Below are 24,746 nucleotides of genomic sequence, written 5' to 3' on the forward strand. Positions count from 1 at the left end.
AGTGACCTATCCAGATTCGTGGATTCTAATATCACTAACGACTTTGATCGCAACATTGCTGTCGTCATTACCTCGTCTTTTGATAAACTTACTTCTACCATTATGCTCGCTTTCAGGGCTCCTAATTCTTCTATACCTTTTCGGAGAGTCCTTTTAACCTTCCTTTCTGACTGACGCCAAAACTGTCTAACGTCAATCTCACCGTTACCGGGTATTGGCACCGTGCTGAAGTTGCTTTGGGATTCCATGTATATAATAGGAAATATTTTATACCTAATACCAAGCACTTTTTAAGTCGTCGTAGTCGTACTCACAGTCCTGACAATGCCAAAACAATTTAACCTTAGTCTCAAACTTCTTACCACATCCACAATCATAACTGCTCATACACCTCGTCTTCATTTTCAAATGCTTTTTCAAATCCGCTTCTTTCTTAAAAGTTCTCTTACATTCTTCGCACTCCATATATAGACTAACATATTTGCGCTGTTGCCCCCAACCACACTTGGAGTGGGTTGTTTCCGTAGGTGGATTTTTGACACGGGTCTTGCCCGTGTTGAGATTGCGCTGGAACCCCCATTCCCTATACTACTTTCCAAACTAATGTAAATATTCTTTCTGTCCTGTGAGTTTTGACACTTGGCAACATGTTATATTCGCGTGGGAACGAAAACTGACATCATTATAGAAAGACATATTGGAGAGGAGCTTACTAGATTTTTATCGACAATTGTACAACAAAAAAAAAAAAAAGATCAAGTAATTCCAATATTACTTTTTATTAATTAACTGCAAATCTCCATCTTTTAAGAACTAATTAATTGAGAAAAGAGAAAATAGATCCATATATTTAAAAGAAAAAATAGATTGAATGACACTGAGTAATTTTAAGCCTTTCTTTAATAATTCATTATTCTTATCTAAATTTAAATTTTTTCCTTTTGACTTAAAAACCGAGTAAGTCTTTAAAATTCCAGTCTCTTTCATTAAAAATTCAGTAAAAACGTTTTTATTCTTAAGAAAATTAAAATTATCAAGTGTCTGAAGGACGACTTACATGGTACAACTTTGCCTTACAACTTTTGCACACAACCGAGTTTTAGCGGACATCGTTTTAGCGGTTATTTACACGCGCGCAACTCCGGCTTAGCTTACGATCACAAAAAATCGTGTGTCGTAATTTTCTCGGTTTACTCAATTGCATATTTGCTAAAAATCGTTGTATTCCTCGTGACGGCAGTTAAACAGCATCTCCTCGCCACCACATGAGCCTATCGGCTCTCTGTTTCTTTAAAACTAAAGGCTTTATCTATCTCTTCATATTTTTCTATAGCACTTCGTTGCCTGCGTCCTCCGCCATTTTGTGGCCAATTTTCTGCTACGGTTGCCGTAAAGTTTTAAAAGCCTACGACTTTTTTTGTTTTGTTTAGTACACAATAGTTGTGAGCAAGTTGTGATTTACACGACGCAATGCGACAGCTGTAAGCAAAAGCTGTACCGTGTAAATCGGCCTTATGGCTGAAATACTTAGTTCCTGAAACGGCCAAACTTAATCAGCACATTTTAGTTACTTGTCCAGCTGTTCTTGCACTGATTACATATGTCATGTGAATCGTTTCAAGATCACACGTTTATAAGTGTAGTGTCATGGGAATTGAATTGTCATTTCAATTCCAATAAATAGAGCTATTATATAGGACGTTTACATGATGGCGTCATTACTACCACAATGCTTCGCGAATTTTCTTTCTCGTTTGAAACATTTATATTCCCTCATGAGAATAGTAAGACAATTGGTGCTAATTAACTGAACAATAGAATGTGTGCAAGGGAGCAAACGTGCAAACGTATTATCATCCTCTCCATATATGCTAGAAACATACACCTATTTCAAAAAACGTCGTCGGTCGGAGATCTGAAATCTGAGACCGAAGGGAGTTGTGGGTTGTAAGCTGTAAATTGTTCGTGGTTTTAATTAGTTCGCAAAAAGTTAATATCTTAATATACTAATTTGAGCGATGACCTGCGCTGGCAAGATATCTGGGTAAGTGTATATTGAATTTTTAACGAGAAAACACTTAGTCCCCCACAATTCCAATCGGTCTCAGATTTCTGATTACAGATACCGACAACCGGTTTTTTGAAATAGGTGAAGATCTACATCTGCAAAGCTTTCAATATCTTTGTCGCCATGACAATATAAGATACGATAAGATCGTGATAGCTTCAGATATTTGAAGCCATTTTTAGCCATTGTACCTTATGAAACACTGTGGGGACATGCTCGGAAGTTCATGCGAGTTACCATACGTGCCTACACCGGTTGCCTGTTCAATACTGCGAAACCATTGCCATTTAGAGCTCCCCAAGACTCCTGCACTAAGTAGATAAACAAAGAGGAAGAAACAGTAGGTAAATGTTTAAATTATTTTATTGACTTTGAGGGAATATATAATCATATGCTGAATGTCTTCTTTCAACTGAAATTCAATTTAAGCTTTATACGGCAAAGTTAAAGCTATTGAAATACTACCGCTCGCTAATTCTATATCATTTGTTGAGTTCCAACCGGTGGATTTAATTGTAATTCACCCTGCAGAGATTATTATTGACTTACAATAAGGAACGACATGTATTGTTTGTTTTGATATTTTCCATAATTCCATATTGGAGCAGCATATTTTCAACTTACATGATAGCTCACTGAAAATAAATGTTAAGCCAGCATCGCGAGTTTTTTTAATTTCTTTGCATTCTGTCCATTCTTTGAAAACCAAAAAGTATTACATTACAATCGAGTGACTTAATTGCAAAATATGAATAAGTTATAATGCCTATTTTAGTTTTTGAATTCTAATTTTTCTGTGAACTTTCTACGATAGCAATTCTAAACAGGTCATACTATCCACCTTCCTCGTGAACCCAAAAGTACAATTCTGTGGAAGCGAGAACCGAACGACCGAATTTCGACCATAGATTCCCGAGGATGACATATGCTCTCCATAACTGAATCCAGCAAAGATATACTGAAATTTGTTCTGTAACAGCTTGAAACACAAAAGCAGCTTAAAACACACAAAGAAGGAAATTAGAAAAAATAAATTTAAAAAATATTTTGGAATTGGTATAAGCAGTTTTAAATTTGCAGTAACAAAAAATATTTTTAAAAAGTCATATGCTCTCTGATCTCTTGTGTAATCAAAAAATAAACAAGCAAAGTGTAGTTTTAGACATATTCTTTGCAGTCGCCACATCATATATGCGATCTGCAGCATTATTATTTTATATAATAATAATTTTTTTCTTTCTTTCTTTTTTTTTTTTTTTTTTTTTTTTTAATCGCGTGTTGCGGTGTTCTCAAACATAGTAATCATTCTTCACTATTTTCTTGATTGACAGGTTGATCTTTTTTGATAAAATCAATATATCTGAATCAGAGCGGCCCTAAAGTCACAAAAGGCTTGAGTAGTACGTGAATATCCTCTTCAGTACTGAGTTTAACATGATCAAGGAAAGATAAAGCGTATAATTATATGTTAGTAACCTGTTCGTTTAGTTTGAGTTTCAAAGTTCGAAGCTCATCAATCTCTCGTATATTTGTTTAACCACTTAGCTCGGAACCCCTTAAAACTGAACGAAAGACACTGCTGGAGAGAAAGCAGCTCATGTACTTCGGCATGAAATAAGTCAGCTTACACCAGTATCTATCCTAAATCAAAGAGCAGAGATCTTTTTTTTTTTTTTTTACCCATAGAAAGCACAGATCAGATTTGGTTAATTCATTTACTGAATAAGTCAGCTCATAACAGTAATTCTCACCATTCTAATCAAAGAGCAGATCGGAGATCAAGACAGGAAGAAGTTTTTTTTTTACCCATAGCGGAAAACGCAGATCATTTGGTTCATTTATTTACTGAATAAGTCAGCTTATATCAGTATCAGTCTCGAAAATCAAAGAGCAGAGATCAAGACCGGAAGAATTATTTCCTCCTTAAAACCACAGAATATTCAGTTTATCTATTTCTGCTAACTGCAGTCATAAAGTGAGTAAAAAGGAAATAAATGATTCTGCAATTTAACTGCGGAATTCCGGGCAAAATTACAATTCTTGTATTTGTCATTATCTACAACCACTAGAATCCGCGAAGCATTAAACTTGGTATTTTTAATTAAATAACGTCGTCATGCAAACGGCCTATGTTCCATCATTAATTTTTCCCCTAAGGCGAATTTACATTAATCCTCCCAAACCACTCCTCGTTTTCTGCTTTAATTTAATTCATTCTTCACCATTCCTCAATTTTTTCGCATGGATCGACTTGGGGTTATAATTTGCACGAGTATGTTTAAATATCAAAATATATTTTTTCAAATAGGAGTAAACTTAATCATAAATTGTTAACTAAATTTCAACGTTTCTGTACTGAGTATACTCTACATTTGTCATATTCTACGTGTTTAACTAGAAAAATTATTTTCTTGCCTCCCTTTGACTTTTTTTTTCTTTCCGTGCTTTCGGTTGACGACTTTAGTTCATTTTATTTTTCCTATATATTATAGGCCCTAAAGCACTTTTGGGGCTTCCTCGTCCTATTTATTCATATTATCGATCCTATGCAAACAATCAGCCACTCGGAAGCTAGCGTTCAAGGGCACTGTAATCAATCCAGGCTTATTTCCTGAATTCAGACCTCGATAAAGTCCTTAAGATTTCAGCGCCCAACGAATACCGATCACGATAAATATCTCACCGCAGCTAAAAGCACAGAGGTATATTGAACTGTGTGTCTGTGAATCTATTAAGAGGCGAGTCTCAATGGCGAAGTGCCCTTTATATCCACAGCAATTCCTTTCGATCCATTTTTAATCCAGGTAAAACCACCGAAAAACAACCTTTCTGAATGAAACAAAATAAAAGGTATGTATTCAAAAAAAGCAAGCGTTAAAAAATATCATATGAAAATGAAAAATTGTGTTACGTTCATGCTCTTAACCAAAGATTTTTCACTCTTTTCAATTAAGATAGTCCATAATTTATAAATGAAGTCGCAGACCGATGATTTTAGAGTTTAGACTTTAAAAAATACAGTATAAATCAGGAGAGAAAAATGAACCATATTATCTTTACTAAGTTATCGATACACCAAACAAAAACCGAAGTAATGCAGCTTGGAATAAAATGAAATGAGTAACTCGAACATCGTTAAGTAAAAATCTTAAAGATTAAATAAGGTATAACTCAAGAGCTTTCAGACGTTTATCTTTCGTCGAAATCAAAGGAATAAGGTCTGTCAAATATAATATATATTTCTTAAAACACGCGCGGGTTTTTAGTTGCTAATATGATTCTAATAATTATTATTTGTATCTAAAGATATATCATAAATTATCAGTTTCTATTAATAATCAAAAATGGTGTTCAATAAGACTATCACTCGATATGGCAAGTTCACTGTTTTTGAATTAATTATATATGAAATGTAAAATCAGTAGTATTATAGATTTATTTATTGTTTCAAACGGCTCAATATTGCCGGTCAATTAGCCTGCGTGCAGCCGGACTTTTCTCTTACGTTTTTAGTGTTTTTCTGTTTTACAATTAAGGTGGTCGGTTTGTTGTGACTGATGAATTTCGCATTTTTATTCGATATCCGTACAGAAAACATGCACAATTGCGATTTGTTATTTTAAATCCAATTAACGAGTTTAATATGCATTAAACATAAAGTTCCTTAGATACGGAATCTAAAGTACAACCTAACTGAAAGACACGCAACATCAGCCGAGGATATGAATCATAGTCGACAGACGTGTTGAAGTATCAGTAAAAAGAATTAGGGAAACTTTGAAAATCTACGAAACGAAAAATAAATACAAGCCGTACCACGGAATATGGGTTTTCTATGCGTCCGCAGCGAACTTTTTTCCATCGTTTGAGGGAATCAAAATGCGGACGTCCTTTTAACAATGGTATCCGTAAACGGGAAAGAGATGAAAATGAAGTTTGCTACTTGAGAATGAACACTCCAGCCGGCTTTTTCTCCAGTGAGAATGAATTAAAATATATCCGCACTCGTTAAAAACAGCAAAACTGAAAAACACCGAACAGCAATTAGTGAACGGAAAAGATAAAAACCATTAATTCTTCTTACTTTTAAGCCACATGGAAGCACTTTGAGATGGACTTGATGGCACACTTGACAAAAGGATGTTTCTAAAGCGCATTTCCTATTCAATTTTCTTTAAAAATATCATAATGTCTAGAATATGCGGGCTTAGCCTCACCTTGAAATAAAAACAAAAGCAGAAATAAGGAAAACAAAACAAGGAACTCCTGGATTCGACGCTAAGCCCGGCACACGTTCTAAAAAATATGGTATTTTTGAATAGAAGTGAATACAATAACTTCGGGCTATATTGCCCTTAGATCGGTAAGACCTCTTATGTTAAGGTTTTAGTTTTACTTAAGCCTTCCTCTTCTCCAAGCCAAGCAAGCCTGAGGACCATTTTAGCGAAGTTGTCCAAGGTTCCGAGGTCCTATTTTATTTTAATTTTGCTTTTTGTATACAGTTGGGGAAAAAATTTTTTTTATCGATCGAAATAGTTCGATATCTGTTTATAAAGATAAGACTCCGTAAGGTCTGCAGGGTTAAGAGGTTTAGAATGTGGATATTCACTGTCTTCATTGTATTTGTCTATCAAAAAATTATAGTCAGCCACAATACAATGCGCCCCTATATTATTGTTTACTTCGTTTTTTGCGTACATCGTTTTCGAAGCTCTTAAAGCTCTGTGCTGGAGCAATATTTCTGCAAATTTCGCTATCCCAAAGTCCTCAAATTCTTATAAGTTTCCTTCCTTTCATTCCTAAAAAAACACAAAAGGAGTTTGAATTTTTCAGAGATATTCTTTTTGTTACATTATGACTTTTTGGTCTTCCAACACTTAGGCTTCACACCTTTCGAAATCTACCTTTGATTCGTTGCCAAAATTCCTAAAATCTTACTAAAAGTACAAAGTGATTTTGAATCGGTATATCATGATCAGGATATCATGATAACAGGAATAAGAAGACCGATGGAATTGGATTTTCACACTACATCTACAAAACCGGCATCTTGCCTGACAGAGGAAATGGGGCATTGCATAGCATTTCTTTGTTTTCGGAGCGCAGTAAATTGTGGTCGACTAGGATACTTCAACCATCTTCTTCTAGTGGGTCTTTATGAAGCAGACATCGTTATGAGATTAAAGCCTGCTGCAATGCATCACAATCATCAGAAAAACCATAAGATAATCTGAAAAAGGCTTCCTTTGTGGGGTTTTTATTTCTTTATTTCTTTATTTCTTTTTTCTTTTTCTCGTCGTCGTCGTTATATTTTGTTCTCTCTAGTTTTTGGTGCATTTGTTGTTGTTGTTTTTTTTTTTTTTTTTTTTTTTCCTTTTTTTTTCATATTCTTCATCGTGCAATCTTTATACTTGCACTTCTTATATTCTTCAAAGTGTAAGCTTTAGGCTTCCACTTTTTCTCGTATTTGAATGCAAAATTAAATGAGCTTGTACATCTTATGAAAAGTTTTAATGTATAATAGAGCGCATGATTGGAAGTCTGTGATGGACTGTGGTCTCGGGATCCTAATTGACTAACCATTTTTGTTAATTCCAATCAAAATAAAGGAAGATATTAGCTAACTATAAGACTACGTAAGACTATATTTGGCTTGAGAACCTCGATGTAAACCGAGCCTTGAAATTATTGTTCACTCTTTTTCTCCTTTTTTCTTCTTTGACCCTAAATGAAAATTAAAACAGCCAACTAGAAAGCTTTATTAGCTCCTTTGGCTGTCGTACACTTACACCTATTATATGTTAACCATAGCAAACATTGTAAATATTATTCAAGCTATATGTATTCTTGTAATTCTATTATGTAAAATTGAAAAAAAACAAAAACAAAAACAAAAAAACAAAACAAAAAACAAAAAAAAAACAGGGTCAATAAATTGAAATTGAAATTGAATTGAATTGAATTGAATTTTTTTTCCAGGTTCTACTGGCAAAGTACCGTTAAGATGTACTCGAACATTTCTGAAGATGAGAACGCCTCTACTACATATGAGGTCAAAATGCCCTTCATACCCATGGTAGGGATACTGGTGGTACAGTCCTTTGGCACTATTGTTGGCAACGTACTCGTCTGTATCGCTATTTACATCCAACCTAATTTACATACTGTGACGTATTGCTCGATCTTCAGCCTCGCTTTGGCGGACCTTATGGCAGGCATGATCGCTATGCCTTCGTACATTGCCAAGAAGTTCATCGAACATGGACCTTATGCGAAATTCGTCTGCGATGCTTCACGCTTCTCATATTTTATCAGCGGTTATGCTTCTATACTGAGTTTATCTGTCATCAGTGTAGAGCGCCTGGTTGCAGTAAAGAATCCGCTGGCTTATGTGAACGTGGTGACACGCAAGCGAATATTGATGGCTTTGGTATTGATTTGGGTCGACACGCTCGTAGTGTCACTTCTGCCTTTCATACCCCTCCCTGGGAGCGATTCACAGGAGTGCAATTACGAACCCACCTGGTGGTGGAGCGTCATGGTGATTGTCAGCAACGTCATCGTTCCATTCCTCGTCATTGTTCTATGTTACTTATATATTTATTTCATCGCTCGAACCCATATGCAAAGAATAAAAAGCGAGAGAAAATCTGTTCGTGTGTCTCTCACTAACAAAAGGATTGGCGCCAAAGAGCGCAAGGAACGCAAAGAGCGGAAAGCAAACGTAACCATTATGATAGTGATAGGTGTGTTCGTTGTATGCTGGTTCCCCTCTTGCATATACTACTTTCTACAAAAAGTATGCCCCCAATGCTTCCCAGAAGACTTTACGGCTTCTAGAGGGATTATTAACGCGTTAGTCAAGATATTGACATTTACATCTTCGTTCTGTAACCCTATCATCTACTGCTGGCGGAGTAACGACTTTAGAAATGCCTTTATCAAGATATTGCTGAGGAAATCTAGAAACCTGTCAGCGTCTTTTCGTAGCACATCTAGGTCAAGCGCTAAGGGGAATAGTTCGCTTATGAAACCCAAACCGAACGAAGATAACACGAAGGATGTGAACTCGTTGAAAAATAATAACGAAAAAAGTACTGAAATTTAAATAACCTAAATTTCCATTTATCTCCAGCCGTGATCTATGCACTGAGGTTTTTGCTTCATTAATTGCATGAGGCAGCTAACACTAAAAATGATTCTCTGTAGAATGTATTTTTGGCACCTGACTGAACAGGCTTTCACCAAATAGAAACATTAGCACCACGTTTAAACGTGTTTCCTCGATCAAACGAGTTTCCTCTAAGAAATGGATCACTGGCACCATGAATACTTAAATGCTTTCACTGACTGAATATTTAATCATTAGCACTTTTTTAACTTTAAAAAGGCTTCCACTAAGGAAAAGATCACCAGAACTTGACTTGGATACTTCAACTAACCGAATCACTAGCACTTAAAAGGTCTTCTATCGTAAATTTGGTGACTTATTTTTAACAGGCTTAAATCACAATCTGGATCATTTTCTCTTAAATACTTCAAATAACGGATCCTAGCACTTAACAGGCTTCCAGTGATGGAATGGATAACAAACTCAACCGGACTATGTAGTATAGAGGGATTGACTTATGAGCACTAAACACTGCATGCAGGATTGCACTACACCCGGTCATTAGCAATTAATACGTTTTCCTTATAGCCGTAATCATCTGCACTTAACAGGCTTATTTTAAAAACTCAACAAGCATCGTCTATAAGCTGATTCACAGGATGGGTCATAACGTTTTGCACGCTTCCATCCCATGTATCTGATATACACACAACGGGTTTTTAGTGGTATGCTGGGCAGGTGGGGGGCTTCACTGATTAGTAGCCCTGACTTTAAGACTTTATGACTTTACGACTTTATTTATTTACAAATATATATATAGTGTATGTTCAAGTTAAAAACAGCATTTAATCTCATAGGAGATGAACACTAGAAAAAGAAAGAAAAAAATATAGAAAAGGATAAAGAAGAAAAAGGAAACAAGAGGATATCTATAATTTTATTTTTGGGTTTGAACCAGATGCATTTTTAAATTACATTTAAATAAAGATAAATAACTTAAACTGTTTAAATATGAATAAATATTTTTTCCCATATCAATGATATGCAGATAATTTAAATTGAATAAATTTGTCATAGTTTGTTTCAGCAGCTGTGCGATCAAGATTCCCTTCAGCAGCATATCTCAGAGTTTCCACTACAGCCTATTTTGGATTTGGTTCATTCTTGAAAGACTTGCTAATAGAGAGACAAATATATTAATGCCGCTCTTATGTTGATGGGAAGGACCTGCACGAATTTATCCGAGAAGCGAAGGAACAGCGACCAAGTAAACTGAGCAATGGAGGAGGCTGTTTGTGGTCAGAGAAGAATAATTATCAGTTAGACGACATAAAAGCGCGCGCCCATGGCGATATAGACGCATGAGAGAAAATATAAAGAACGATTAACAAGCGAAAGAGTGGCACGAGGCGAAGCCGAGTGACACTCTAGCTTGTTAAGAGTTCTTTATATTTTCTCAAGTGCCTCTATATCGCCATGGGCGAGCGCTTTTTTGTCGTATAACTGATTTATAATATGACCAAAAATCTACCGTGCGACCCATGGGCAAATAGTTCATAGGCATTTCAGCCAATCAGAGCGCGCGTTATATCACCCATCTCGCTCGTGCGCGCGCTATTGACGCCATGGGGTTTGAAAATTTAGAGAAAAAAGGCGAGCGTCCGTTGAGATCAGCGTGCGCGAGGGTGCAGCCCATGGGGAAATAGTTCATTGGTTTTTGGCCAATCAGAGCGCGCGTAATAATCTAGTTATATTATAAAGGTTTCTTTGCGTTGAACGAGTGCCTGATAAATGAAAATGGCACGCGTTGTTGTGTTCATACACACACGCGCTCACAATGAGTCTTGAGGCCTTTTCAATTGGTCATTCAATTACTCTCAATAATTAATATTTTAAAATTGATCAAGTCCCAACAATATCCAATTATTATTTACACCAAATCGAAATACATATAGGGACCAATTTGAATAACTATTGCTCTGGACTGAATGGCCTCTCATATACATGTGAAAACGCTTAAGTTTGCAATTGTGTTTCCACGTGAACACGATGTTAGTCAGTCCAGAACAATAGTTGGTCGCCATATTTCTATTTGGTAGTATACAAGAGTGGATCATTTTTTGTTTTTTCAATATTACAAATTTTAATATCAATATGTTTATGTGAATAGTGTTAAAGAGCGATAGCTAAAGGCTGTCACTTTTATCCCATATTGGAAGGTGTACGTATTCATTAAATAATACGATACTGATATGAAATATTACAATTAATTATTTAAATAAAATTAATAAATATTAGTTCAAAAATTTTTTAAATGAGAAAAGCTGTCGAAGAGCTGTTTGAAATTGCCGCGATAATGGAAACTATAAGTACATAAGTAGAGTGTTTAACACGCGCGCCGATCTTTGTGTTATCAAAAAACGATAGATCTTAAGCTTGGGTGTAATATTTTCCCATGTTAGTGTTATTCTCTTGAAAGTAAGATTCTTTGTCTGAGCTGCGTACATGTTCAATGTTCTCGTGCGCTACTCTAGGCCTGTGAATGACACATAGTCTAAAATGGGAAAACATTACGTATACTGTACTATTCTCATGCTCCTGTAAATGCCGGGTTCAATGAAATTACTAGAAAGTTTTTAAAAAAAACTGTTTATGTACAAATGAGTCGTAATAGTCCCCTTCACAGTTCCCTGCGCCATCTTGAAAGGTAGCCGTGCCTTTGCATCGAAGCGAGACGAACGGTGAGCTTGCAATGATAGAGACATGTAAATGATTGTCCAAGGTGTTAAAAAAAGGTCTCTATCATTGCAAGCTCACCGTTCGTCTCACTTTGATGCAAAGGCTCGGCTATACCTTTCAAGATGGCGCAGGGAACTGTCAAGGGGACTATTGTTCGTAATACTTTCCTCTTAAGGTAGCTCCATATAGTTAATTTTTACCGCGAGGGAAATGGGAACGAGTTTTATGATGGTGCGAGCTTTTAAAGCCACGAAAAACAAAATAAAGATGGCGGTGCGCCAAGCAGTTTCAAAAAATGTCGTAAAATTACTTTTCAAAACATGCTGGAATAAAAGAACACTGCAAATAATCCAAAAAAATGTCCAAACAAGTACATCAGTGCCTTTTAACGACTCAAGTGAAGCTCAAAACAAGTTCAATTTTAATATTTCGTGCATTATCGATGAGCCTGCGAGTGGTAATTCCGCGAGAAATTCAGCAATATCATGGATGGTCGGTGGGTTTGTATTGGCTGGCACAAATGTTTACCTCGCTCGCTCAGTTTCGCACATGCGCAAATACGGATCTTGTAGAAATTTTATTTTGATGACGTAATTGACTAATTTTTGTGCGCGATTTTTGAAATTAAAAATCTCGGAAATTTGGCGGTAAAATGTCTTCAAATTTTTACAGTGTTTTTTCGATATCAAAAGCAATTAGCTTGCAAAATATTTAGCGAGTTCTAACGACAGAATGTTTTTAATTGTGAAAAGACAGAAATTGCGTTAAATCTAAGGTTCTGTCGTTGGGATACTTAAGTCGCGGTGTCAAATGATGAAATAAGTAGTATGATTTCACTTAACAAATTTAGAAAAAAATTCACTGCGAAAAATTCGAGCTTTAATTTTTTTTATTACAAAAAAGCCTCAATTAAGACTAACGTTACGTTGCTATGGCGACCCGTCATGTGATATTTTTTTGTAAAAACTGAAACCTTGATTTACTAATATTAGTACAATGCGCAAAAAAGGGTCAAAACATACTTTGTTTTTTTTAAATACAGCAATATGTAACATGTACCTCAAAAGCCTTTTAACTATATGGAGCTACCTTAAGCAAGAGTAGCTGCGTATTAAAACAAGTAGAGGTTTGAGCATTTTATAGTGAAGTCAAATGACTTTTTTGCTCATAACTAAGGTTCAACGGTGTTTGAATTTAAACATTCCTACCTTGCTACCTCGTTTGAATATCTGCTTATCGTGCGGACACACGATGGGACATCGCCTTAGACGTTGCACGAAAAAGGCGAAGTTTTCTGGGGGATGGAGGGGTGGGGGTGCCTTACGAGGTGATGTTGCATGCAACGTCACAGAAGTAGAAATTACTTTTTCAGGGATGTTGGCACCGTCGCGTGCAATACACTCCGCACCGTCTGTCCGCACCTAGACATTAGTGGTTATCGCTGTGCTATTCTTTCGTCATTCTAACCTTCGTATAGAAACCGCAAAATCTAGCAAAACATTTCGTGAATCGCTTTTTCCAATATATTTAGAGGATATTTGTTAGTACTTATTCTGGTCAAGAGAATGGATGGGTGACTTCGAGAGACGGCCATGTTCAGGTTGATTTAACACTGAATAGAGCCATGGCAATTCACTCGTTAAAACAGACACATATTTAAATTTAAAAGGTATCTAGATAATATTTTTTAGTTGATAGTTGGTTTGCATTCGGTCCCAAGAAAATGAAATAAGAAAGGACATTGCAGCCAGTGTTGGTTAACATAACAGATAAGTCACCAATAACCGGCTATTTCTTTCATTTCAAAGAAAACGACCAAGAAAAACAGCAATTGGTCGATAACAAATTATTGTATAAGGCTTGCCTCGCCTCGATTTGTATGATGACAACATAATTTTTCCAGCAACATACGCTTCAAAGTACTGACGAATTCATACATTTTTCCAAGAAAATTTGCTTGATGCAACACATTCACATCTTCAAGAAGTCATGGATACTTTTTGTTTAATTACAACTATAAGGCTCGACCGAGTTTTCTGAACTATTTCGTGGTTTTATCATAGACATAAAGGCCCTTCTGTAATCTTGATTTCGTCGCGTATAAATAAAGAAGTTCACCACAGCGTTGACATGAAGAATCCATATGGCGGTGGTATATGCCGTTGATGGTAAAATGATATTGAAGACACGTATGACCCTCGTAACTAGGTAGGGTAGCCACGCGATGAGAAACAACAGGATGACTAACAGGATAGCTGAGGTGGCTTTGGATTCGCGTACTGTGAAACAAAATAATTAAACAAGTTTCAGTAAAACGCAGCAAAGAAAGAAAGAAGGTACAAAGAAGACAGGAAGGAAGAAGGAAGGAAGGAAGGAAGGAAGGAAGGAAGGAAAATCGAGTTTAATTATCGTGGTTTTTTTAATCGATCTAGTTAAGGAAAAGACAAATTACAAATTTGGCCTGCTATATACTTCTGTCTAAGATAACCATTTATTTTATTTTCTTTTGCTTTCATTGCGCTGCTGAAGGACGGCTTTTTAAGATCGATCTAGTTAATTTTCTCAATTTTATCCTCTTAAAAGACGAGCCACCATGGTTACATGAATCGGTGCACACATATGATCTATTGACTGGTAATAGGCGCAAGCTTGAATCGTTATTTGTACGCATGCAGTTATAGTTTGTAATTGTGAAAACCAATGAGGGATGTTTTTAAGTGGAAGCTTGTTTTTAAGTGACAACGGTTTTCTTCCTTCCTTCCTTCCTTCCTTCCTTCCTTCCTTCCTTCCTTCCTTCCTTCCTTCCTTCCTTCCTTCCTTCCTTCATTCTTCAGTTTCTTCTTATTTCATATATTTCTTTTTTTTTCTTTTGCGTTTATTTTTTATTATTTACTTATTTATTTTATGTCAGTTTTTCATTTCATTTGAGAAGAGTAATTACCCATCTGTGACTACAAAAATAGGCTGCATGACGTGAACATTATCTACATAAAAGTTATATATCCCGCAGAGGAATAATAATAATGTATTCCCTCTGCGGGATACATAACTATTATGTAGATAATGTTTACGTCAACCTATCTTTGTATAGATATGGGTAGTCTTCTTCAATGAAATGAAAGTTTACCATAGAGTACAGAAGAGAGCATAGATAACATTTCCGTAAAATTGATTTCTTCCTTCATGTCAGTTTTCTGTTCTTGACGTACTGCGAGGTCACAGGTGACAAGCCGTAGTATAGTAAAACTTCCACACTTTGAAATCATTGATATTGATTATAATATGGCTGTTTTCAATACGTGACATGACGCTCAGTCTTGAATATTTCTCGATCTTTTTCCATCCACCTGTATGCAGTTTTCTATCTATATTTTAGCCGTTCATCTTCGTGAATGATGAATAATTAGTATAAGTCCGAGTCAAGCTTTGCCCTAAGATGCAACCATGGCAACGATGGATGGCGTTTGTCCACCTGCCAGTTTTGTAAATATTAAGCTCGCTAAACTTACTCTGGTAAATTAAAAAAAGTATTTTCCTTTTGTGTGTGTGTGTGTTTTTGTGTGTGTGTGTGTGCGTGTGTGTGTGTGTGTGTGGTTGGGTGTGTGTGTGGGTGGGTGTGTGTGTGTGTGTTTGTTGTTGTTGTTGTTTTTTTGTTTTGTTTTGTTTTGTTTGTGTGTGTGTGTGTGTGTGTGTGTGTGTGTGTGTGTGTGTGTGTGTGTGTGTGTGTGTGTGTGTTAAATACTATAATTGAGGATTAAAAATTAAAAACCATTAACATAAACTGAAAAATGAATTAATTAAAAAAAATTTAGCAGCTTTTACATCCCCGTTGAACAAGTCCGTGAAATATCAAATTGGAATTTAGAAGATGGTGTTTAACAGTTAAAGTTCGTGGCGAGAAAAAAGTTGATTTTTTTTTTCAAATCACAGGAGAAAACTGATCAACAAGCAACCCTACCCACTTAAACTAAACCCATGTCCACAGATTATAACAAGCATTGTCAATTGTTTTGCTTTCTAATAACTAAGGTTAATCTCTATTCATTGTATTTTAGTCCTACTTTTTCGTTATTAGGTTAGCAGCTATTTATCAAAAAAAGTTCTTAAAATTCTACCATGATATATAATAAGTTATTAATAGAGTTTTGATTCTTATCGGTAAACAAAGATGTCGAACATGACAAATATTCGGCAGGAAAATTAGTACAACTTATTGAATAAAGTCGGAACTGTTTAAACTTTGGGGTTTTTTCTCGGTGTACTAGTTTCCTCCCTTCACAGGTGAAATTCGAGCAAGTGAGTTGTGTTTCTCGCCGTAGCAAAACTACTGAGAAATATAGATTAGTTTTTATTCTAAATTATATATTGGGATGTCAGGACGGCCTCTCAGGTCCTGAGGTGCGGGTTTGAATCCCATGCCAGTTGTCGAATGTAAGCTGATTTCTGACAGCATAACTAATTCAAACCGGTTAGAGCTATACGCTCCAGGGTAGTATATGGAATGTATAGCAGATGCGGAGGCGCCTTAACATGCTTTTCAGTTCGAGCCCGTGGAGCCGCTGCGCCACTGCGGTACTTGCGGTGGTGACTAGCGATTTTTTTTTTCATGAACAATATCGTACTACAATATAACAAACACTTCAGTTTAAAAACTATGGGTTAAAACTGAACTTATGAGATTTGGCTGAAATCCAGATGTTGATACCGGGGAATAGGAAGTATTAAAGAAAGCTCTCTTGGTATATTCTGTAAAATATTGTAGATTAAAAAAACGCACACACAGCTAAGTAAAAGAATATGAGAAGAACAAAAGAACTGAAACAGGTGGAAAGAGGGAATTAAAAGAAGACGTGGAGGAGTAACAGGTGCAACAAGAAGAGAAAGAGGAAAAAGGCACGAAGATGAACAACAACAACAAACAAAAAGAATAAAACAAGTAACCAAAAAGATAACTAAAAAGAAAAACGGATTATAGCAAAATCAGTTATAAATGCGAAAGTAGATATACAAAAATAATACTATTGTGAAACTCTCTGTTCTTTTTACTGTCCCTTACACCGTAAAAGAAAATAAACTGTCTTTAACATGACTAATTGTTGTCGGGTAACACAAAGTAATGATTAAAAATGAAAAAAAAAAGCATATATAAAAGAACAAATACACATTAATTTGAATACGAATTTCATTATTTACGTTTGCTAGTAGAAAAATCGTTGCTATATTTACTCAAACATTTATATTTAATTAAGATCTAGAAAAACGGTCGATTTGACGCTATCTTGGGCAATTCAATCTTAAAATACTCTTCAACAAGCTCGTCTTGCGGGGATAGATCAGTGTTTTTTAAGATTACTTTTTTGAGAAGAATTTAGGAGTAGTCATTGAGTGAATGATCTTACCTTTAGCGTTCCTTCCTCCTTGTCGCTTGGCTGCTTCGGTTTCAATTATTTTATGCTGTTTCCTAGCAATAGCTAAGACTTTTAAACTCGAGCAAGCCATGAATATGAATGGTGCAACGATGTTGAGGATCATTGATATTACACCGAACCACAACGGTGTTTTGTCCCAAGACACACCACAATCCAAACTCACTTTATCAAATTCAATTTTCACTAAAGAGGCAGCAAGAACTGCGAAAAAGACAGAGTGCAACCAGGTGTAACAAATCATGTAGATAATAGTTCTAGATGTTATTCTGGCCTTGTATCGTAGGGGATCCATCATCGCGATATAACGATCCGCTGCTAACATTACCACAGTCAAAGTTGAGGCTATGAGAATAGGATATGTAATCGCGCCACCAATCCAGCAAACCACTCCATTAGAACTAACTATGTCCAAATTAATCACCGTTGCCAAATGGTATGGCATTATCACCGAAGAACTGAGAATGTCTGCTATTGCAAGATTGAGCAGAAGAAAGTTAGAGTTGGTTCGACGTATTCGTTCGAATTTGATAGTCGCAATGATAACGAAAGCGTTTCCAATGACCCCACATATAATAATAAGTCCGAGAATGAGAGCCAATGCGATTCTTTCTTCCAGAGATCTTTCCTCCATTTTTGGTTTGATTCTCTTTCACAGATGTTTGTTATATTTTCGTGTTAATAGCGATCTACGTCATTGACACTAAGGTCGTGTTCAGTTTGTTTGAAATCTGACAAAATTTGTCTCTGTATTTAGTGACGCTTGGCCGCCCGAATTGAGACTTAACACTAGTATCCGAGAATTCAAGTCAGTTACGATTTCGTGTTTTGATCGAGGAGATAGCAGTAAAAGAAAGGTTGTCCCTCTAACACTTTCTTTTTCCGGCCTTCTTTCAAGAGTCTCTGACAGCTGGGAGAAGTCTTACATTGCTCCTTACCGGCTAAAAGTGTTTACACTTCTGACAACCTTGCCAACTGAAAGAAATGAAGTTAGGTCATTGAGCTCACAACTCGTATTAAATCTATTGATGATTAATCGGTTTTTTCAGTGCACTTCATTATAATTTAATTTATGACGGTAACGGCAAAAAAGAAAATACATTTGTAGGCATATACTTATTCCTGTGCTACAATGTCAAATGTGCTAAATACGACAGTTCCTGAATCTGAACAACGGATTACTATACTCACCTTACTCAACCTTATATAAAGTTACAGTAATGATGAAAAGGTAAATTATACACCGTGAAAAGATGAAAAAACTTACTGACGTTTCGGACGCTAGTCCTTCGTCGGAGTAAAATTTGCTCTTTTACTCCGACGAAGGACTAGCGTCCGAAACGTCAGTAAGTTTTTTCATCTTTTCACGGTGTATAATTTACCTTTTCATCATTACTGTTTCATTAGAAACACCGACGCAGCTCACACTAATTTCTAGCTAGTTATATCTTCTTATATAAAGTTAGTTGAGTTCACAACTCATATTAAAACAACTGGTGAATAATCTTCTTTTCTTCAGTGCAATCTTCATCATAATTCAGTTTATGACGGTACTAACGAAAAAAGAAAAAGAAAAAAAATTTTTTTTTAGTGTGTATGTATTTCCGTACACGAAATGCCAAACGGCATCAGAACTAAATACAACAGTTGCTGAATCTGAACACCCGGCTTATACTCAGACCGAATGAAAAAAGTCTGAGGGAGGCATCAATATAAGGTATATATTTCCTGGAAAACCTATTATAATTGAGTTTCTTTGATAGACTGTTTATATAAAGCTGTTATTCTTCATTTTTAGCAATGCATTTGATGTGAGATGTTTGAGATACTAATCTTGAACCATACTGCCTCAGTAATATATAATTACTCACAGTGTATCCGTCACACGCAGTGAGCTTGACAAAGCCGTCTTTTTTCTCGGTTCTTTAACTCTTATTTTAATGCTAAAAGGGTGCTGAAATCATGAATGGGAAATAAGACATCTAAACTGATGAAATATTGGAGTCCTATTAAAGATCATCTAAAATATAGTACTTCAAAAAAGTTAATTAAAATGAGAAGAAAGTTCCTAAGTTTAAATCAACTTCACGGGTGCCTTCTGTTCAAAAAAGAAGACTCTTAAAGCATTAAGTACATGCCTTTCGTACTGAAGATATTATATTTTTCTTTTAGGCCACCTTTCAACGACTATAAAATTTAATCATAGTTAATATATATATAATAATAATAATTTATTCTAGTATATTAATTAAGTAAAAAGAGAAAACAGGCAACTTCTAACTGTTCCAAAACAATTGTATTTAACGTTTCGGCCATTCGGTTTTCTTCAGAAAAAATAAAGATATATACAGGATAAAAAGTAAAAAAGTAAAGAATGAATAGCCAAACAACTAGTATATAAAGGGCATAAGAACAAAAGGATGATGTAATCAGTAAATTCAGACGAAAAGCATAGGTCTTTTGTAAAATAATGAAATATAAAGAAAAAGTGAAAAGTGCAGCCCCCATAGGGAATGGAATAACAAGGAAGGTTGCAGCAATCTATTGTAATATAGAAAAAACACTAGAATGAAAACTGAATTCTAAGTTGAGATTTTAATTCTTGTCTCTTGTCGAGGCCATTGGGACGTAACGTACGTAACTACGTGGCCCAATAATAATAATAATTTATATATATTAACCATGATTTAACCAACTGGAACGTGAATTTGAATTTGGTTAGCTTTACATCTGGTTTAGTGCTTTGGGTTAGTTAAACCGTAAAATGGATGCTTATTTACCAGATATAATTCTGGTGACTGAATCTCCTATACCACTTAATTCCAACAATAATTAAGCTTGTATTCTTGAAAAGAATGATATTCAAATGAAACTTGGATGTCAAGCAGTTGGAGTGTTTTTGCTCTACGCCCTGGGGAAGTTAATTGCTTACAATATAACAGTTTTCAGTGTTTTGAAGTACCCCTTAAGAGAATCCATAACATTAGACAGATAACCATCAGGATTTTTCTTCCCATAAGCGGCAAAAACATAAACATAACACTTTTTTTCGTTAATTTTCCGACATTTTCTTGATCTTACAAAACTTCTCACCAAAGAACCATATTCCAAGTCAATTATCCATCGAATACTACTCGAGGTTACTTGCAGATTTTATATTGCCTTTACTGAATTCTAAAAAAAAAGTTGCTTGAACAAAATTTCTACATTTGACTACATTCTAGAAAGCCTTTTTTTTTTTTTTCATTTTACAACAAAAACAACACTGAAACACTTATTATATATATCTCGAAATTTCAATATTTTTGAGTTTGATGTATATATAAATATAAATATATATATTGCCTACCTTTTGATTGGTGTCTTTCAGGCACATATAATAGACATATCCCGAATTCGCTTGACTGACCACGAAACAATGATTTGAAGTCGAGATTGAACTTGATTCTTTTATTCATCAAGTTCAACCTCGACTTGATACCATTGTTTCGTGACCAGTCAAGCGAATTCGGGATAGGTCTATTGTATATTTTTAGGCGCAAGAAGCTTATTGTTTTTAGACTCTATCTGTGCATGCAATTAGTGTTTTAGGCCTCATTCTCATTATATTTCTTATTGTAGCAAGGTGTGAAGAGGAGTGGTGCTACTTATTAATACCCAACAGGAAGTGAATTCCAACTGTGGGCCTGATTTGTGGGCTCTTATCTATAGCAAAAACAATTATAAATTGTGCATAATATTTTCCCCATAAAAGGATATAATCGAACTCACTTTCCTGCTTGATTAAGTTTTTGTGTCTAATGAACTGACAAGATCGATAACAAACTTCATGATCGTTTATTCTACAGCTGTGTGAGCTCTACTGCTTAATTTGAAGCTCACAGTGTGTGTGATATTGTATGTCACTATTTTCATTTCCTTAGTATTTCGTCCGATCCCCTGGAGGAGATGGGAACAATCAAACAGAGCCCTCAAGCTATACTCAGTTTGTTAGCCTATACTGGTATACATTTGTTACAATAAACGTTGTCGGTCCAAGATCTCAAATGGGCGATCTGAGACTAAACATAATTTTTTGTTTTTTGGCTAAGATACAAACAATCATATCTATAACTCAAAGGTCATTCTTAATATTCCAATCTGAAATAAAAGTATGTTGTTTGGTTGTAACATAGTCACAGAACTTTCATCTAATGCATACTAACAGTGCCATTCTTAAGAGACCAGATGACAAAAAATTGTAGGGAAAAGCTCCGTTTGTTCAACAGCTTTATCCAAAATTGATAGCAGTTGAGTAGAGCAGTACTATAAATATAGATATAAAACTAGACGTTTTCAATTCTTCATGATGAACCAATTGAGAATGAAACAAACTATAACAACACACAACAACAATCTAACACAACAAAGCACAACCAAAAGCGAAAAAATAAATAAAAATATAGGAGGAGAAGGAAAAGGACAACAAGAACAACTAGAAAACCAAAAAAAGAAAGAAAAAAAAGAAAAAACAAGCAAGAGAAGAATAAGAAAAACAAGTACGAAAACAAGGAAAGTAAATGCAAAAAGAGAGAGAGAGAATTAGAGAAAGAAGAGGAAGAAGTATAACTAAAATTACTTAAATACTGGAAACTTCAACTCACATATTATCGAACCATGAAAAAACAACTTCTGGGATAATCGTCAATATGTCATAGTCCTAGCTTGCTCTTGATTTAAAGCTGAAGAAGAAAACATTGATCAATGAACAAACAAATTTTTATGACTGGTTCTAGAAGGTAATGACATGTGACATCACCTGGATAATTCTCCACGGCTCATCAGACAAATCGTGACAAAAATCCTAAAATAGATATTGCAACATTTATGACTAGACGCTTGAAATTTATCAAGTAAAAAGTGCAACTAGAACAACACAACCGACAAGACTGACAAGAACGACAACGAGAAAATGTGAAGGAGAAAATGAAGAAGAAGAGCAGGAAGGAAAAGTTGAGTAAGAGGAAGAAGAAAACAAAAGAGTGTAGTTTATTATGAGGAAGTAATACAATCATTAATGCATATTATGATTCATTCATTTCTGAATGCATCTTACTACACTGACCATTATCAGTACGTACGTTCATCTAAAACAAGTGTAAGCTCTGAAACTTTATAAAGAAAGCCATCTGAAATATAGGACCAGTTTTGTTCCGGAATATCAGGCAGATGTCATTCATGACTACAAATCTAGAAAACTCCTTTTTTCGCCCACGCTTGCTGCATGAGATAACACAAAACACTACCGAGTCTTTAATGAACTGTAAAAAACATGTCTGGGGTTGGCTGTTCTGTGAATTAGTTTTTTTTAATTAAAAGTCAGTCACTGTTGACATTTGATAGAATTTTTTTTGAGATAAGCCTTTTTTTTTTAATTTTTGATATCAGATTTTATATTGCAAAGTTTCATTAATTCCGCATCTTCCAGTTCCTCCGATCCTTCTCAGCTTGTTGTGTTGCGCGAGCGTTGTCGCTGTCGTCGTCGTCGTTGTTGTTTTTGTTGGCGGTGATGATGATCTTCTTCTTCTTCTTCTTCTTCTTCTTCTTCTTCTTCTTCTTCTTCTTCTTCTTCTTCTTCTTCTTCTTGTTTCTCCTCTTCTTCTTGTTCTTGCAATTGTTCTTGTTCTTCCTTATTGTTGTCTTTTCCTGCGAATCTTGGCAGTTCTGTATGAACTCCTAGTACACCTAATACCTTCACTTATTACAGTGCTATATTGATGCCTGTATATACGTATGAAAAGTTATTGAAAATATTGGTTTACTGTGACTTAATGTATATCCTGTATACAACCAGCGTACTCTTCAACTTGTAATTAAAACCTCCTAGGATACTCGAGATCTTTGTAATAATGACTAGGAAATCGGCTTTTTTACTGGCACTTTTATCATTCAAGGTCTGTCTTATCGCCATGGATATTTGAATATTAATCTTGATGGAAAGTATATAGTAATATTTTATCAGTTAACCGTGAATACTTTCGGCTGTCAGGAAGGCCGAACCGGCTAATTCATTTTATCGAGACTCTCAGTGTATTTTTTTTTTTTTTTTTTTTTTTTACAGGAAAATATAAAAAGGTATTTTGCTCGTTTTATCCATACCTGAATGAAACATCCACATGAAAACCTCTCCCCTACCGTGACTCGTTCTTTCTTTTTTTTCTTTCTTTTTCTTTATTTCTTTCTAGGACTGATACGATGCTGGGTACCTTATTTATGCTAAATCATTAACTGAAAATCTTTTGCAAAATAAAATTAAATATTTCAAATCAAACTTTCGGACTTATAGTGTCCAAAAACTATGAATAATGTAAATGACTAAGACCTAAGAATAGATCATTGTCCCTGCTCATTCGAAAGCTTATAAACTTCTGGGAGTACCCTCGGATTGTCTTTATTGGCAATGAAATTCTAAGTAAGTCCAATAAGCCAAGATACTTTCCATTTCCTTTTCACACTGGCTTTCTCTGCCTACGATTGCGAGGGTTTTTTTTTTTTTTTTTTTTTTTTTTTTTTTTTTTGGATAGATAGTGCTAGAACAGACGCAAATGAGGTTATTAAGCGAGAAAAATCGTCGAAAACCCGCTCGAGTCAAAATAGGCTAATTTTCGCTGCGATCAAACTCAAAATTAGTCCCATTTTGGTTCACGCTCCTGGAAATTTGTGATACCTCCGAAAAAATCCAAAGGTTAATGTTCAGGTACATACTTAAGTGTTTCCTTAATCGAAAAGCAACCTTTGTTTTTGTTTCAGCATTTAGGTAAAAGCCTACTACAAGCTCAAGATCCGCAAGAAATAATATATGTGATAGTTCCTCAAAACTTCCAACTCTTTTGTCACATATCCCGAAAGGTCATTCTTTAATTTTGTGGTTTTAGTTTTTGGGATGGTTTTGTTTTCTTGAGCTGAGCGCCGATGAGACATCTGCTAAATCCACTGATGTCAAACCCAATTATACACAGGCAACCCAAGCAATAAAAACGAAAAAGTTTATTTTTAAATCGAAGTACTGTGTTCTTCTAATATATTTGCTGCTGAAATTTTCTATATTCGTAGGTACAAAATATTTTATTTTTACTTTTTTCTGAGGTATATAAGTATAATTAGATAGATCTATTATTCTAAAGACGTACCTGGATGAGAAATTATGACATTTATGCTACCTCATGAAATCTACATCTGGTTCTAGAATGTGAGATGTGAAATCACCTTCCAGTTCCATCCTACCTGATACACTGGAACAACCTCTGGGCTGACTTAAGTCAGGGAATGGTTAAGACAGATCAAACGCCGAAATAACCTCTGGCTTCTAAGTCAGGGTTGGCTATCTCCGTCGCAGATTGAACCCTGAAACAACCTCTGGCCG

General features: G+C 35.3%; 2 protein-coding genes across 3 annotated transcripts; one reads left to right on the top strand and one right to left on the bottom strand.

Moving 5' to 3' along the window:
• Positions 1 to 4,672: 4,672 nt before the first annotated feature.
• LOC116300569 (histamine H2 receptor-like) lies at positions 4,673 to 10,199 on the top strand. Its single transcript, XM_031709450.2, has 2 exons — positions 4,673 to 4,918; positions 8,048 to 10,199. Exons 1-2 carry the CDS (start codon positions 4,902 to 4,904, stop codon positions 9,174 to 9,176), a joined length of 1,146 nt encoding a protein of 381 aa, XP_031565310.1. The 5' UTR covers positions 4,673 to 4,901; the 3' UTR covers positions 9,177 to 10,199.
• A 1,757-nt stretch (positions 10,200 to 11,956) lies between these two features.
• On the bottom strand, positions 11,957 to 18,342 carry LOC116300584 (trace amine-associated receptor 365). 2 transcript variants are annotated; one of them, XR_004197639.2, is made up of 3 exons: positions 17,318 to 18,342; positions 13,008 to 14,197; positions 11,957 to 12,087 (listed from the first exon to the last, which is right to left on the bottom strand). XR_004197639.2 is itself a non-coding variant. In XM_031709473.2 (2 exons), the coding sequence occupies exons 1-2, from the start codon at positions 17,976 to 17,978 to the stop codon at positions 13,923 to 13,925; spliced, it is 936 nt and encodes a 311-aa protein (XP_031565333.1). In that variant the 5' UTR covers positions 17,979 to 18,342; the 3' UTR covers positions 12,012 to 13,922. The 2 variants fall into 2 exon arrangements, 1 of the variants encoding a protein (XP_031565333.1); XM_031709473.2 differs by having other exon boundaries at positions 12,012 to 14,197.
• Positions 18,343 to 24,746: the final 6,404 nt, after the last annotated feature.

The sequence above is a fragment of the Actinia tenebrosa genome, unplaced genomic scaffold (assembly GCF_029948245.1).
Source record: "Actinia tenebrosa isolate PJP-AT-01 unplaced genomic scaffold, QUT_ActTen_1.0 PGA_scaffold9__36_contigs__length_13948895, whole genome shotgun sequence".
NCBI classification, from domain to species: domain Eukaryota; kingdom Metazoa; phylum Cnidaria; class Anthozoa; order Actiniaria; family Actiniidae; genus Actinia; species Actinia tenebrosa.